Source organism: Anser anser (assembly GCF_964211835.1).
Source record: "Anser anser genome assembly, chromosome: Z".
NCBI lineage: Eukaryota > Metazoa > Chordata > Aves > Anseriformes > Anatidae > Anser > Anser anser.
Window position 1 is genome coordinate 78,344,297 of NC_139723.1, and position 17,353 is coordinate 78,361,649.

Genomic DNA, 17,353 nt, shown 5'->3' on the forward strand with positions numbered 1-17,353 from the left:
CGGTCGTCGGCTCCTTCCCAGCCACGAGCACCCGTGCTGCTCCTCTCGCCTGCAGCCCATACCCAGGGTGAAGAGGCCAAGGGAGGCACAGAAAGAAAGGGATGAGGAGGTGAGTTGGGAAATGCAGGAGGGAAGGGACAAAGAGTTCACTACAGAGAGGACACCAAAGATGCCCAGTGCAGGCTCCCACACACACTGGAGGCTGGTGCATCCCTGCTGAGCCCCACAGATCTGATCCAACGTCAGCTCGGTGATCAGAGCTGAGCAGCAGTGCTGGCTTCTCCCCAGGGTGCGGGGGACACAAGGGCCATGCCACCCCAAGGTGGGAGCCCAGAGCACGCCCAGCCCTCAGAGCCTGGCATCCTCCTTCACCCTGCAAGGGGACCACATTCAACACTTCCCTTTAGGAAGAACAAGGTGACAAGGCAAGTGCCACACATCTGTCCTCGCAGTATGGCACACCTCAAACATACTTCCCCAAGTTATCACGAGACCTGCAGGGGAATGCTGTGAGTTGTTCTCCTCTGCCTGACCTCAGCACGCTGCCCTAGGCATGCTCAGCACCTTCCTCCTCGCCATCCCAGCAAGAGGCAGGGATGTTCGCCTGCACCCCGCAGGCTGGCAGAGAGGAGCTGCCGTGCGAACCGGTGTCATTAGGATGAAGATCGGAACTGGAGAGGAGCAGTTGCATCCCCAGAGGGATGGGATTACATCCGACTGCCCTGCAGGACCCCGCATACCTGCTGCCAGGCCGGACAGACCGACCGCGCGGCTATGCCGAGCAGAAGGATGCTCCCAGCGCAGGGAAGCCACAACCAAGCCCTAGCCCTCAGCCAACCCACCCAGGTGCCCTGGCTTCTCTCCCCAAGCCAGGAGAGCCTCCGGCAGAGCCAGGCAGCCGGGAGGATGACGGAGACAGGGCTGCTGTTGTTTACAGGCCGCTGGCAATGGCGCTGCGCACCCCGCATCCCTCCCCCAGCCAGGAGCCAGCTCCAAGAAAGGAAATTACACGAGCCAGAAGGTTTGATGGAATGAGCCCATTGGGCGGCTTGAAGATAGCTATTAATGGAGAGCTTTCTCTAATTGCTTTTGTATAATCTGGGGCTGCTAGGCGGAACTGGGTAATAAATGAAATCCAATTACATTTTCTCTCAGTATTTATTTTATTAAGTAGAATTCATCAGCTGATGAAGGGCCCCTCGAGGTAATGGCTCATGACCTAGTCGAAGGCACTTTTTTTTTTTTATTATTATTATTATTATTTTCCCCACTTGGGGAAGCAGATAATTCAGTTCCCCAGCAGAGGCAGACTGCTCCCCACCTACATCCTCGCAGGATGGGCAAGTCCCGGGGCAGGGGTCCCCAGGCAGGATGGTCACAGGGTGCCCAGAACCCACAGTGTCTTCCCAAGCAGCATCCCTGCTCCTACTCCTGGAGCCCTGATGAGCACAACAGACAACCAAACCTCACCTTCAGAGCACCAGGCAAAACAGAGATGGATCAGTGGTGCACAACTTGCATGGTGCGGTCCAGAGTGACGCAGCAAAGATTATTCTCACTGGGATGGATTTCAGTGTCTTTTGGCCCATGTCTGCTTTACTGGAGGCTGCAGATTTTGGTGCCAGCACCATTTCCCTTGGATCAATGTGCTGCACAGGGCAGTGCTTTAGCTTACAAACTTTGGGCTAATAGAGGATGCGCTTGGCTACAACCCAACCGGCTGTGAGCACCAGGAGCTCAGCTCCATCAAACGCAGCTCTGCAGTCCAACACGTCCATACGGACCAGCCTCACATTGCTCTGCTACAAGGCACCCAAACCATCCTTGGGACAGGAGCAGTGCCTTAAGGACACGAAAAGCATCAGCCTTGCACGGGTGCACCCAGGCAAGCCTTGTGCCACTGCTTATGTGACAGCGTCAGAGGACAGGGCATACTGGTGACATTCAGTGGTGGCATCGCTGTGATGCACTCTGGCTCCTGAGCAGGGTTTGGGGGAAGGCAGGGGTGACACTGCTGGAGCACAAAACCCAAGCACTGGCACAAGAGTCCTTCTTTGGGGACAGGACAGCAGCAAAACCCCAGCACAGCGCAGGTCGGGAGCAGAGCACGAGGTCTCTGCTCAGTTGTCCAAGCTCCAGCTGGCATCCCCATGGGTCCAGGGTGGCCAGTATGGCACAAACCCCTTCCTCCTCTTCTCCCAAGCAGAAACGTGGCTGTTGGCCTTTTCTTCACCCCTCTTCTCACCCAGGTACTGACTGGCGTTGGCCGCTGCTCCCAGCCCTAGCGCTGACATCAGCGGCTCGCCCAGCTCTCCCTGCCACCTTGTCATACGAGCGATTTATCACCCGCCAGTGAGCACTCGTTACAGACGACAGACTCCAGCCTCCATTAATTAATGGGAAATACTTACAGAGGCATACACACATGCACAAATCTGTCTGAGCGATTTCCTACAGCACCTACCACGAGCGCAGGCGAGGGGAGCGGTGGCAGAGGTAGCGAGCCCCAGGCGGGCACAAAGCAAAGAATCGACACAACCGGGCAAAAACGAGGCACGGAGGTGGCAGGGAGAGTAGGATTTATTTTCCTCAGCTAGTAAGAAGGTGGCCCTTGTCAGCCCAACACGGCTCGGCCCGCAGATGAGCGGCACCAAACAAAAGCCCAGGCTGAGCCCTCGCAGCGCCGGGCGAGCAGAAAATAAAAGCAGTGAGAGTTCACAGCGAGCCCTGCGAGAAGTGCCACGCTCCCCCGTGCTGCTGCAGAAGCCAGGCACGGAGGGCAAGGGAAGAAAAGGATTTCAGAGGGATCTTCTGAAGCTTGTCTGGCTTTTTGATTGTGGAAGAAAACCTAAAACCGGTTTGAAATGAGATCTAAACATTATGTCAAAACCCAGCGCTTGATCTTTTTCACAAGTGGGCTTTCACTTTCTTCAGCTGCGGCTATTTGCCAAACACAACACAGAAACACAAGCTATTCCTGTTAATCCAAAGCTATTTTTCACCAAATATGCAATTCATCTGAAACCTTTCTGCCGAGCGCTGCTTTAGGAGAAGCTATCTGCTGAGCCGCCCAGGCAGGATTTATGCTCAAACGAGCATTCATGAGTAACAAACTGGATTCATAGAGAAACACATCATCAATAAATCCGTCAGTCACTTCTCCTGCCCTCAGCATGGGGCTGAAACCCCGAGTAACTACTCAGCACTTCGTCAACCTTTACTCCAGCAAAGTCTGGGCAGGAGACCTCAGGATTTAGCCTATTGATTGCTTACCATTGCTTGCGATGCCCCGTGTAGGTTAGAGATGCTCTCTTCAAGCAAGATTAAATACCTGGCTTACAGCACTGGGATTCAGGGGAATATATATACTTTTATTTTAACCAGCACAGGAATACACCAGTCGATTTGCCCCATGCAACAGCCCATGGTGGTGCAAGGGCAAGCCAACCCCCTGCCTCGCTGCCAGGCAGGGCGGCACACAGCGATGCTCCCCCTTGGGCTGTCGTAGCATGCCCCAGGGCTGTAGCAGCACATTTCTGCCTGTTAAAAGCAGTTTTGTCTCTGGCTCCAGAGCCTCTGCATCTCTCTCCTCGCCTCCAGAAGAGTTTTGTTGCAAGAACAATGGAGTGACAGCTTCCCGGCAGCGCCGAGTCGCATCCCCAGCTCAAAGGCAGCTTTAATACCTCGCTGCTCCCGAGCCTTTCAGTTTTCACATCCGTTTGAAGTTAAGCTGATGTAACTTGGGCGAGTGGGTGCAGACGGAGGCACTCAACCAAAGCGTGGTGCAGCAGGGCTGCCGCGGGCACTCTGCAGCGGGGCCGACATCGCTCCGGCCAAGGGACGAAGTACACCACCCCTCTTCCCCAGGCAGCAGCAGGTACATTAAAAATATTATAGGATATATAAGATAGACAGAAACGAGCATCCTGTCCCATCAAAGGGCATGCCCAGGACATTGTTGCTGATGCTTGAGCTGGGATTAAGCAGCCCTGGGCAGAAGGGAGCTTTGACAAAAAGGTCTGCTGCACACCTCGGAGGAGCCGGGTGGGTTTGCTCTGTGTGACACTGGTTGTGGAAGGATTTTGCCATTTGCTGGTGTAGAGCTAAGTGCAAAGACCTCCCCCCAAGCCACTGCAGGCTAGGGATGGAGCATACTTTGAAGGGAGATGGAATCTCACATCGTAAGGCTGCTTCTCCCCTGCAGGTACCACCGAGCCACCCAGCACCTAGGACAAAGAAAAAAGGCCCTCGGCTGCTAAAACCCTGCAATTCCCCCAGAAAGAAGCATCCCGCAGAAGCACATAGCAGCTCAGGAGGGGTGGAAATCTAGGTTTTACAGCATCTACACCCAGACACGTGCCTGAGCTCCACGTCGGGAGCGTGCCGCTGCGCCGGCCCCGTGGCACACCCGTGTTGCTGGAGGTGCGGGCACACGTGTGGAGGTGGCACGCCGATTTCCCAGGCTTCGCCCACGCAGCTCGCTGGTTTCTGATGCGTGCCCGCCTCCCGCCTTGCTTTATTTCTGCCTCGTGCCCAGCCTCCCCCCTCTCCTCTGGGTACTCCTCCTGCTGCCGTTTGTTCCTGTCCTTTATGGCCCTGCCTGCTGTCACTCGCGTAACCTTGCCTGTTTGGTAATTTGTGGCAATAAAGTGTCACTGTGGGGAAAAAATACAGCATCCCAGCGGCATATAAATCTCTGATCCATAAATTGTGCAGGCCCCACGTGCTTGCCCCTCCTTTTTTTTATGTAAGCGCAACGATTTAGGGCAAGAGGAAGGAAAAAAAAAGAGCCGGCAATGTGATCTTAGTGAAGGGCAGCACTGAGCCGTCCTCGTTAGGGGCTGTAACGAATGCCGAGGGGCTGGTGCGTGTTGTAAATTGCCCTGGAGCAGTGTGGTCCCGGCACAGGCTGCCTGGAGCTGTCCTGCTGTCAAAAAAAAGAGAGTGGGTCCCCACCAGCACCCCTTCCTTGCAGAGGAGGGGACCTGCGAGGACATGGGGCAATGCAGCGAGTCCATGCTTTGCACAGAGCCCAGGCTCGCTGGGCAGCTCCCGTGCCAGGTGTGCCCCACATCTGTGTCACCACGAGGGGTGACACTGCTCTACAGGGCAGAGCATCCTGCATTTATCTCCGGGAGCTGAGACCCTCAGGGGCTGTACACGTGTTTTCAGAGGGAGTGCTGCCCCTGCTGCTGATGGTTGCTTCTTTTAATTGGAAAACACTGTTTGCCTCCATTAGAGCCCTCATTTACCGAATGATTGTCACGGTCACGCTGCAGCTGAGCAGCAAAAAGCCACCTCCAGCACTCCCGCTGCCTCTTGCCCCAGCTCCTGTGCCAGACCCCACAAGCCATCTCTCTGCCACAGCCATCAGGGTCTCACCTGCCACCCATCACACAAAACAGCAGAAAGCCTTGCATTAAAGCCTGCTCCTGACACCGACATCTTTCTGGACATCTACGGCCCACCTGAGCAGCTAAGTAACATGCCTGCGAATATAAACAACCCAGAGAATGCACATTCCCTAGACAGATAGCTTAGGGAAGTGCCATCACCAGTTGAAAGCCCATATGTGGTTTTGTTACAAAGGTATCTGCTTCCTGTCTTCCCCGCTCGTCAAAGGAATATATGGGCAGAGCAAAGCAGCACCCTGGAGACAGGCTAACACCGAGCGGAGAGCAAGGGATGCTCGGAGCGCTCTGCAGAAGCCGTGCAGGTGAACACATTATGGACACCGTGGGGAGGAGAAGCCTCCCTGCTCCCAGGCTCAGGAACGAGGCAGCTGATCGAGAGGATGGGTTGAAATACACAATCAGGTCTTGGCCCCCAAAGCTGCCCACAAGCCACTGAAGCTTGGAAAATAAAAAAAATAAAAAATAAAAATAAAAAATAATAAAAAAAATAAAAAATAAAAAATAGCACTTGCTGCAAAAACTGCAGCCCACCACCGTGGCATCATGTGTTGTGCCACCTCGTAATACTGCTCCTTGTTTGGGGAGCCCCAGTACAAGATGCTAAGCAGAGAAAATCTAGCAGAGGTCGCTGAGTTGGCTGGGGGAGTTATTGAGAAGACTGAACCGGGCTCTTCACGGGGATGTGTGGTAATAGAAGGAGAGGCAGTGGGGTGAAGCTGAAAGAAAAGGCTCCCACGACGCAAGGAGAAACTTCTCCCCATCTCGAGGGCCCACAAGCAGGGGAACAGTGGCATTCTTCCCACCTAAAAGGCAGGTCCCTCTTCAGGGGAAGGCCACCAGAAGCAGCAGCACCGTGGGCTGCCGGAGGGATCCACCTCAGCCAGAAGGTGGAACAGATTCCTCTTCAGACCTCTGACAAGTGCCACTAAACACTCCCGAACTGCACAACCAAGCGACAGCACCAGAGCTTTGGCAAGACATCTGTCCATCTATAAATAGCGCTCTGCCGCCTGTCCTTATCGCGGGGCTTTGATGCGTTTGGGGAGAGCATTTTTTTTTTTTTTTCCCCTCTCTGCCGAGTCCCAGGCAGCACAGATAATGGGCTTGCATCGATCCAGCTCAAGTATTACTAAACTTCCTACTATCGTGGCAGCGTGCCAGCCCCAAAGAGGACAAGAGAACATGTGTCTGCTCAGAGCCAACCACAAGGAGCAGGCAGAAAATTGCTTATTGCTTTAGACTTGGAAAAAAAAAAAAAAAAAAAAAAAAAGAGGTGCTTTTTGCAGATTTGTAGATCAATCTACAATGTATTTTAGAGGTTTAAGAAAAGTCAATAGAAACAAGATATATCATTGCTGCACAAGAGCCCGAGAAGTATTTCTATTTACGCTGCCACGAGTGCTCTGCTGCAGGCTCGCTTTCCTGCTGCTCCCTGACGTGGTCCTGCATCGCTTCCCCTGAAGCAAAGATGAGGCCAGAGGCTCTTTCTTCCCTGCCGTGGGTTCACCAACCTTTTGGTTGTACCTGGCTGGGGTCTGATGCACCCCATGAGCATCACAGCCATACTTTGTGCCTGTGACCAAGCGGACACAGGCAGCCCCACTGCCACACTGACCTTGTGGGCATTTTGGGGGTACCCCCTCAGCAACACCACATGTGCATGCGTGTATAAGCATGTACTTATGGTGCAACGGCCTGCCCTCTGCAAATTCATCCCCAGGAATGTCACAGGCCTGTCCCTCCCGTGGATACATCTGCTGTGCACCCACTCTTGCACCAGGGTGGCACAGCCTGGGGAAGCCTCCGCATGAGCCTCCTTGCAAGCCCTCCGCCCTTCAGCTCCACCACAGAGCACTGTAAGGTACTCAGAGTTTTTTCTCCCTTGCTTTTATTATTATTAAATGAGCCACACGATGTGCCTTATTAAACCAGACCTAAATGACTGCTGCCCCTCCCTAGGCCCTGCATAACACACTAGCCATTAAGCACGCAATTAGCGCGCATCCACAAATCCGCACGCGTCGCCCTAACGAGCCTCCAGGCAGCAGGTCCCGCTGGATCCGGCCACAGCCATTGCTGAGCCTCACGAGGCCCAGAAAGCCCTCTCTTTCAGAGTGGGGAGGATAATATGTGTGTCTGGACTGTAAGAGCTGCTCACGCGTCCGTGACAGGCAGGGGAAGCTGACGATGCCTGGCTCAAGAGATGTACCTGCCCATCTAAGGCCCAGCCCGTGCCATGGGAAAAGGGGTCAGTCCACAGCCCTCCTTACAGCCTGAAACACGTGCAAAAATGCAAACAGCTTCCCCATATCCCACCCGAGCCCCCTACCCGCTCTCCTGCGACCTGTGCGCCTCCAAACCCCTTCCCATCCCTCTGCCAGGCACAAGCTGCTCCGACAGCACATCGGCGGGGCCGGGCTTTTATTCCTCTGCTGCCGCGTACGGGCGGGCGCCAGGGGACGTATCATTCAGCAAAGCCAAGGAAGCAACAAGCAGCGTTAACCATTAGCATGTGTGCACAGAGACCCCTAATAAACTCTTTTTTCCCTCGCTCCCATCTGCTTTGCTCTGGGCCACTAAATCCAATTCAGCAGAGCTCGGAGCTTGTAACGATGCTGCGACACATTTGTCAGATCCCCGACTAGACCCATGGCTAATTTTACAACGCTAATTTATCTCACCATATTACATCGCTTTCATTTCATCCCCCCAGATCCCATTACTGCCAGCATACCTTGTAGCCGGCATGTAATAGTAATTGGTATTATTAGCGACGTACCCTCCTCGAGCTGCTCTCTATTTGCGAGCGGCACAGAGACCTGCTGGCAGGTCAAGGATGAGGAAGGGATGGAAGGGGTCCTCACCCCACACGGCTCCACCGATGCCACTCCCAGGCGATGTTTATGGCTGAGTTTTGCTGCCCACTCCCTGCTGTGGCCCTTCAGGTGCTGCCCACCCTTGGGGTTTTTAACCTTGAGCTCGTTTCACAGTGCGCATCCAGCCTCGCACATATTTGCATTTGTGTCCTTGCCTGGGGCTCAGGGGACAGTGATTTGGCCAATTCAGAGCAAAAGGGGCTGCAAAACACCCCTGGAAAATGGGGTGCAGGAGAGAGGGCAGTGGAGCCAGGCAATGAGGACTCCTGACACTATGTTTTGGTGAGGTTTCCCCTCCTCAGTGCGAGCTATTGCACTTCCAAGATCAGCGTAATTAAAAGCACGCAGTTTTAGCTAAGTGGGAGGCTGCACTAGTCAAACGGTGACAATTTCCCATTTAAGACGTCCTTGCCTGGCATTTACGGACTTGTTAAATTTTAATTCACCATTCTCATTTTTCAAGCCCAGCAGCAGCGAGCACCAGCTTCCCCAGTCCCTGCAAGGTTCAGCGGGACACAGGTCCCCATATAGGGTCCCTTTCCTGTGGCTTAGGAGAAGACCCCAAGCCTCTCCAAACATGATGCTGGATTATCACAGCCCCACACAAAGCACGTATGCAAGACGGGACAACCCCTTGACCACAACCAGTGGCTGTGGTGGTTTCCTAAGGGGACACAGCCCTGCAGCACCACTGGAGCAGAGTCAGGGAAGCTGGGCACGCCGAGGACATTGCACCCCTCTGTGCAGGGAAGCAGAAAGAGCATCCTCTCCGATGCCCCTCGGATGTGAACTAAGGACAGGTAACACAGGTAAGCAAGCACTTTAATCCACCTCTCACCTCTCCACCGGTCCAGACTCCTGGGGATGTCCCCAATTTCTCATCAAATTCCGTGGAATTCTTCTGGCTGCTCGCGACCGGCCAACTCTCGCCGCTCAGATCCGTGAGTTTCTGCAACAAAGCAGAAGAAACAGGCTGTCAGGTCATCGGGTGCAGCTCTGCGCTAGCTTCGAGTTTAGGAAACCACCACGGGACGGAGGCATCTGATTTCCAGCCCTGGCAGCCACGGGTAACCGGTGTCAACACAAAGCCAGTTCAGATGCAGAGCCCTCCCTCGTGAGCATCCCAGCCCAGATCCAAAGCATGCATCTGCTTAATTATTTTGATTTACTTAATTATTTTGATTTAGAGACATTAAACGGGAGGGGGAGGAATACGACAGCTTGGGGCATCTCTAATCATCCCTACAGGAAGACAGCAACAGTCCCTGGCCACAGCAGTGCAGCAGCACTAAAACATCAGCCCAGCACCCAGGCATTTGCTAACAAGTCCTTGCCCTGCCTGAGCCCTAATCCCACAGAGCCTCACGCACAGAGGCCGGTGCTGCTGAGCCCAGGAGTGTGAAGAGGAAAGCACGGACACCTTTGTGGCACAGACGCCCAGGAGCACAAACAGGCGAGAGACTTTGTGCTGCGCCCGACGTGCTGCCTAGTGAGGTGGAGTCTGGGGCATTACTGTAACCATTGGTGCCTTGGGTGATGGCAGCAAATATGCTTTTTGTGTTAGACAAACAAATTATCAGCCGAGATCTGGGCTCATTATCTAGCTCTTGTGGCTGAGCTTGTTTTGTTTTCCCCCTCCTTTTTAAACACTTAAAGAAAAAAATAACAACAACCAAAAAAAAAAGAGTCCTACAGTTCTGCATTATTAAAAATGAAAAATAGAAGGAGCCAAACTCCACTGGCAAGAGGAGAGTCTCAGAGTCGCTCCTGCGGAGACGTTTTCCCATGGGCGACTGCAAGCCTGGAACACGACGTGCTTTAATTAGCACCCGAGCTGACAAGCTCCGCCAGAGCCCGCCGCGGGACCCCGTCCAAACCAGGCAGGAGGATGCTGCAGAAACCCAAACTGCAGCCCCTGCCCACCCCCGGCTGGGGGTGAAAACGAAACCCAAATAAACAAATAACCCCCCCCAAAAAAATACTCCGCTGGGCGCCTGATTGAGAAACCCTCATTTGCAAAGTGATGGGAAATAATTAAAAAGTTTTCCCAGAGCTTAAAGAGGAGGGAAACGGACCGTTTGTCACGGCGGCAGCGCGCGGCGTACCGCAATTTATCACGCTTGTCAGGTGTCAGCCACCGAGAAATTTAACTCCAGCTGCCCCGGGCTGGACCCCCACGACACCCCATCACTCACAGGCCGCCCTGCCTGCACCCCGAGCTGACAAGCGACCGGCAAGGAGGGGAGAGGGCCCCTCTCTGCCGAGCCTGCCTTGGTCTTTGCTGCCCACGCAACTTGTATTTCAATTTTTTCTTATGGCAGAGACAGAGCAGAGGAAGGCAGGGCAAAGCAAGCGGCGAGGCCGGTACATTGCCACCCGGGCTGTCTCTATCATGTGGCAAGGACGGGACAAGGCTGGAGCACGGGGCACCCATGGGTGCCACATCCTCTGCTCAAGCTGCAGGGATGATGCTCGTGCAGGCACAGTGCGTTACGCTGGTGACAAAGCTCAATTTCACAGCACCTTGGCTGAGAGATGTTCCTGGGACCTGCTTGCACCTTGAGGATGGACACCTCCTGGTGGGACAAGCAAGGCCCACAGCCCAGCTTCCTCCATGGATTTGCCTTTCAAGCCCCAAACCACAGCCTCTAAATCAGGGTCAAACTCAGGTTTTGGAGGAATCCAGCATGTTCAAAGCTGGTCTGCAACTGAAGAACCTGGCTCAGGGCATGAGCCCCCAAAAACAGGGGACAGCCCTGACCATGGCACAAGGAGGCTCACGTAGGGTGCAAACAGCAGCACAGAGCAGGGACAGTCCTGAGCTCCCCCCGGGTCACCCAGGACCCGGTGTCCCATGGTCAGGACACGTCACCAAGGTGACACCTCCTGGATAGGGGCCGGCAGGGCTGTCCCCCAGCTCACACCCCTTGTTTTGGCCATTGCCATAGAAATGAGACATGTTAGGAGGATGCAATGCAAAAGCAGTGATTGCTAAACCAGGTCCCGCCTGCAAAACCCTGAAGGAAGGCCAGCACCCCTCGCACATCCCTAGCTGCTTCTTTGAGAGGAAAAATTAGAAAAAAAGCTTTTTTTTTTTTTTAATCTCTCCCTATCCTCCCCATCACCAGCATAAATCAGGGCCATGTGGATCAGGGATCAACGAGTTATTTGCACCACCAGGAGGACCCCCCAGTCTCCCATCCTGGGAGCATCCCATGCGGCAGGCACAGCGCAGGCTTTGCGCTCCCCCTTGCTGGGAGCAGAGCAGATCCTGCCGGGGAGCGGAGCCGTGAGCTGTGCCTCCGCACACACGCTATATATAATACACCCACTCGCAGCTTGGCGCAGGGAAGGTGGATTTTCGTGGCGTCAGCAACAAGCAGATCCCCCACACCTGGCCGGGAGTGTTCCCGACAGGGATCCGGCCCGGTCTCATGGCGCAAAGGTACTAGAGTTTCTTCAGTACAAGAATTTTTTTTTTTTTTTTAAGCTACGGATAAAGTAATGCCTTTTTCTCCCCCAGAGCGTGTTCTGAGAGCAGCTTAAAACCCTTTTTGCTAAATTTTTCCAAAAAAAAAAAAAATTTCAGCCGGAGGCAGAGACATGCAAAGTTTCAGTCCAAATGGTTAAAGGCTGGCGTAGTTTCAAGCAACTGAAGACAGGGGCTTATAATCAGAAGTGTCAGGCAACCTTAATTATATTATTTCCTGAAGGAAATAGTTTTCCCTGCCGAAGTCCAGAAGTTATTAAAAAAAGTTGACCTCACTGGAACCAATCAAGATGGAGACAAGAAGCCTGTGATGGATTTTTAAGGCAGGCAAGTTCACGCATCTGTGTTTTTGGAGGCTGGGGGCGTCCAGGTTCTTTGGACAGGTGTTCCCAGACAAGCCCGGCCCTGTGAGATGCCCATGGCCAGGATCCAGGATGCAGGCTCCAGGCAGGGCCACATGGGTGCCCCCCCGCACCCCGGGGTGCTCGCCTGTGCCCAATCGATAGCTTTGCCAAGAGAAGGGAAGAAAAACAGCCAGTTGCTTTGTAGCTGTCAGGAGCACGCAGGCTTTTCGTCCATTCTCTTCCCCCATGCCCATAAGTAAAAGCGACAGCAACTTTATTTAGGACTTCTTGCCCTCCCCTCTTAACTGGAAGAAGCGAAGAGTGAAATAGCTGAAAGGCAGTGGGGGGGGATGCTGGAGGTGCAGCTGGGGCTGGGTTTGGCTGTGGCAGCCCTCATGCTCCTGAGACCTGCAGCTCCTCACCCCCCTCAGCATGCCCTTCTCTGCCCTTCCAGGTGCAGAAACCCCATCCCCAAACCTGCTGCCCCCATCACCTCCCAGGAACTGGGGGAGAGGCTCAAGCATCTGGGGGCAGTCAGAGGCAGAATAGTTGCTTCCCCTTTCCTGCCGAGACTGGGATGCACCCTCCAAATAATTCAGAGGAGAAAGTCACCTGTTTCCCCCAACACACAACGTTGAGGCACATAGCATTGGCCCCAAAACACAGCTCAGCCCCACATAGCTCCTTATCATGGCTGAGTGGTGGATGCAGCATCTCCACCAGCGTGCACCTGGAGCTGGCTGCTTCAGCTACAGCCTCCAAGGAGCCTCTTGCAGCTCAGGAAAAAGCTCCTTCTTCTAAAATCACGGAAAGTCTCACAATAAGGGAAGGGAAGGCCGAGCTGGCCCCAGGCAGTGCCCCAGCACAGGGGCTCTGGCAGGTCCCCCAGTTGCCTGCAGCATCTCCCAGCAGCACAGCACCTCGCGTATCGCAGCGGTACTGCAACGGGCTGAAAACACACACTCTTTTCAACCTGCATCCTGCTTGCACCGCTGCTGAACCGGAGCTGAGCCCCACGCAGGAATCCAGCCCCCAACAGGGGCTGCAGGGCTGACGCCGTCCGCACCACGGGGCCAGTTCCCAGGTGCTCAGGAGCTGTGCTGGAGCCGTGCCGTGCACCTAAACCCACGCACACAGGGCTCGTAGGAAGGGCCCTGCCCACCCGGCGAGGCTTGGGGTGGAGGCTGCGTGCAGCTCCCTGGGGAGAGAGGCTGCGAGTGACCTCATGGGTTTCTTCCACCGCTGCCGTGAGTCACAGAGCAATGACAGGCCATTTGTCAGCACCGGTGGCATCATCGCCAATCTCATTTCTGAGCAGACATCTGACCTTGCTCGCATCCCCGCGACCCGCGTTACCGCACGGCTCAGGCAGCCTCCTGACGGCTCCCCAGGGGACGCAAAGCGAGGCCATAGAGGGCCAGGCTGTGACACAGCCTGATCCCGACTCAGGATGCACAAAGATGGAGCCTTCAGCTGTGGGATGAGTGCAGGGGGCTGTGGGTTTGTCCCACTGTGCTGTGTTTCTCCCAGCCAGCTCCTAAGCAGAGTCTCCCATCCCAAGCATGGAGCTCCGTTATGGAGAAGGGAGATGAGTCCCCAGAGAGGGCAGCCCAGGCTTTGTCTTAATCTCAAGAAGGGAAAAACAACCCTTTTTCCTATAGCTTCCTGTGTTTCACCTCCATCTGTTGAAACCCCTGAGCTGCTGGGTGCGGTCTGTGGCATGAACTGCTGCACCCAGACCCCCTTCGCAGCCAGCCACGACCCCGGCTGAATTTAAACCCAGATCTGCTCAGCGAGATGAGACAAAAATCCAAACACAGTTCTACCCTGCGTTTCTGAGAAGAGCTAGAACCTGTGTCCTGCAGAATAGACGAGCCATGCCCTGGGGCCAGCATCCCTCTGCCCCCAGCCAGAAGATGCTGTCACCGTGCAAGTCTGCCACACAACTTACACTTGGACACCACAGGCAGCTCCAGTCCTCATGGCCTGGAAAGGATGCTGGGTTTGCACGGGGAAATGCACACGGGCAGCCTGCCACTTGAAAGATGGCCATGGGAGAGACGGGACACCGGAGCCAGTCTCATGCTCTTATTTCTCCTAAGAGCAACGAATTAAAATGACATGGGACTAGGGAAAGACATACTTGGTTAAGATGAAGAAATCATTGCCATTAAGCATCATTAGAATAATATGCCCAGAAAGCTTCATAAAAGGAGATATCATATGATTGAATGCTCTCCAGACCCTCATTTCACACAGACCCAAAACACCAACCAAGAGTCTCTTGTAAAATCCAACTCTCACAACTTTCTGAAGGCTTTTTGTGGATTTTGTTTGGCTGTGGTTGTTGGGTTTTTTATTTATTTATTTTATCCTGAGGAGCTTTTTGGGTTTGCAATTGAAACTACAATTCCTTCAGTTCCTGGGGAAAAAAAAAAAAAATCATTTTTCATTAAACCGAAGCAAATGGCATTTTTGCTTGTCAAAAATATTTGACACAACTCTGACAGACTCGACCAGACATAAATAAAAGATTTAAACCCTCCTGCTTCAGAGCTTAAGGAAAACCTGCTGTCAGTACCACGCTACGACACGCTCTCCCCTACAGACCACGCTGCCCAGGTGCTGCCTGCTCCATCCCAGTGCCGATGACAGGAGGTTAAGCAAATGGGGAACAAGCCCCACCGGTCCCCTCCTGCAAGCCAAACCCCACCAGCCCACATTATCCCGCTCATCAAGCAAACAGCCAGTCGTGGTGGCAGGGAACAGCGATCCCCTCCCTCTCCTGCCACCACCCATATCTGATAACGGCATCGACCGGGATGCTCTATTTCCTCGGCCACCCTGGTACCCGCGTGCACCAGCATCCGTCCACCTCCTGCATCAGCCGTGCCAGCATCGCGGCCACACATGCCGTGACAAAACGCAAAGTGGTGTCAAAACCCATTTCAAAATCCTTCTATCCTATTCAAGCCAGCGAGGCTTATCTGCATGGATTTATACTGTTTGCCCCAATATTTAGCTACTGAGCTGACTAATCTGTGTGTAAGAAAAAACCCTGGTGGCTCAGAGGCTGAGCAATCTACATCATTCATCATTTAGATTAGCTATTGTCTTAATCCTCTTTAAACTACTGTATAATACATGAGAGGAATGGATGTCCTATCTGCCTGGGATACGCACAAAAAAACCAGCCCAGGCTGGAGCTCAGAAACTTGGGCAGAAGCTAATGTGACAGCTCTTACTCCGGCACAGGAGAGAAAGGAAGCCTGTTGCACCTCCTGACAGCTGGCTTGCCTTCTCCTTGCTCTCTCCACCCCAGTGGCCCTTAATTATTTCACAGCCAGCCTCCTACGGCAGCACACTGCATCCCTGCCCTCTCCCTTCATCACAGCCTCGTTACGCCCCGGGGACCCCAATCCGTGCCAGCCTGCCTGATGTGGGTTTGTTAAAGCCACGGCTCCTGTGAGCCGGGATGCCCCCTGCAAGCACCAGGGTTCTGCTTTTTGGAAAAGCGGCTCCGTGCAGCCAGCACGACACTTTGCAGGCTCAGGTCGAGGATAAAACGGTTCTGCTCCCCGGGATCACACAGCGCATCGCCACGGGAGGACGAACAAAGAACAGGTTTCTTTCTGGAAACACCAGAGTTTGGGGAGGAGAGGGAGGGGATGCAACAAGGCAGTAGCAAATGAGGCTTTAGTTCGTTGCTGCCAGAGCTGAGGGAGCTAATAAACAGACAGATGAGAGCTAAATTGTCTTCTGAACCTCTGTATCAGTATTCACATTACACAGGCTGCTTCCAGCAATTCCAGCGTATTAATAATAAATGCTACATAATTACAGCAGACTTGCTTTTGTCCTCTTCCTGTTTTCTGTCAATGTCTGCTTAACCCTCTGCAGCCCGTGGCCAGCTCCAGCCCCTCCACAAACACAGCCCTGATCCCCCCCAAGGGACAGGCACCTCGCCAAGCCCCCTCCCAGCTGGGGTGGGGCAGAGGGGGAAAGACTGAGCACTGACACCAGCCTGCAGCCATCACCCATCCAAGCCACACTGACCGTGCTGCAGGGTGTGAAATTGGAGATTCTGGGGGCTCTGAAGCAGCCACAGGCTGGGACGAGTTAGGGACTGTACAAAGAGCATCCCCAGAGCACAGAGGAACATCCCCAGAAGAAACCAGCCATGGGGAGACGTGAGATGACCACCAACAGGTTGCAAGCATGGCAGCAGGTAAGGGAGAACAGTTTGAGTGGTTATGCACCAGACCAAACTAAATAAACAGCCTGCCACCCCTCGCCCCCCGGACCCAGCTGGTCCCCAGAGCATCCCTCCTCCTAGGCGAGCTGTGCCAAAACGCCGTGCCCTGTCTGACCACTTCTGGAGGAGATTTAGGGGAGAGTTAGAAACCCTTTTCCCCAAAATTTAAAAGCATTTCATACAGTCAAGCTGCAAACTGAATTCTGGAGCCCGCCTCGCTCCCCACAGGACTGTCTCCAGGAGAACTTCCTCAGTTCCATGCAAAGAGCATCAAAACTCTGTAAGAGGACCCCTGTGTTAGCAGTGCAATAGCTGTGCTTGCTTACAGCCAAGCACAGGTTTAATTTGCACCTTTCAGACTAGCTCTCTCTTTTCCCAGCCTTGCGGGAGGCTGCCATGCCCCTTAACACAGCTTCAATAATAGAAGAGAACAAATATCTCAGATGGGATTTCTGCAAGGAGAAACCAACATGCAAAACAAAACACGCCTGCCTTCCGGTGCAAATTAACTCAGCTTCTGCCCCGACTGCAGACCTTTCCAGACAACGAGACCCACTGCACAGCAAACAAATGCCGAACAACTCAGACAAATCTTTCCCTGCACAGAAAGAGCCTCAAATGCTATGTGAACACTTGGCTTAGACAGCTGAGCATTAAAAAGCCTTGAAATGGGGGGGAAAAAAAGCAACTCAGACCCAGCTGCGTTGCTCACACAGTGAGAAGACACGGCTAGAGCAACGACAGACGGGCTGTCCTCAGATACCGGGGTCCCACCCAACGTGAGACAAGCAGAGCATCCCCCAGCACAGGCATCCTGCCACCTCTCCATCACTCCCACAGCTCCGCGCATCACTGCACAGTCTTTACGCTGCCTCCTCCGCAAGGTGAGGCATGGAAAGACTTTCCTTCCCTGTCCAAGATATTCACTCTCCTGACAGTTTTCAAGAAGTAAAGCAGCAACCAGTTCAGGAAAA

General features: G+C 53.8%; 1 protein-coding gene across 4 annotated transcripts in view; it reads right to left on the reverse strand.

Annotated features, from left to right (window-relative positions):
• Positions 1-17,353, reverse strand: part of CNTFR (ciliary neurotrophic factor receptor) — a gene marked incomplete at its 3' end in the record, with an annotated part of 178,455 nt that overhangs the window by 123,500 nt on the left and 37,602 nt on the right. For all 4 annotated transcript variants that reach the window (XM_083818337.1, XM_083818336.1, XM_083818339.1 and 1 more), the window contains one exon: positions 9,129-9,239. Coding sequence is in view for 1 of the 4 variants with exons in the window: in XM_083818336.1 (XP_083674462.1) it covers positions 9,129-9,239 (111 nt within the window). Of the gene's footprint in view, positions 1-9,128; positions 9,240-17,353 lie in introns of those variants that run through there.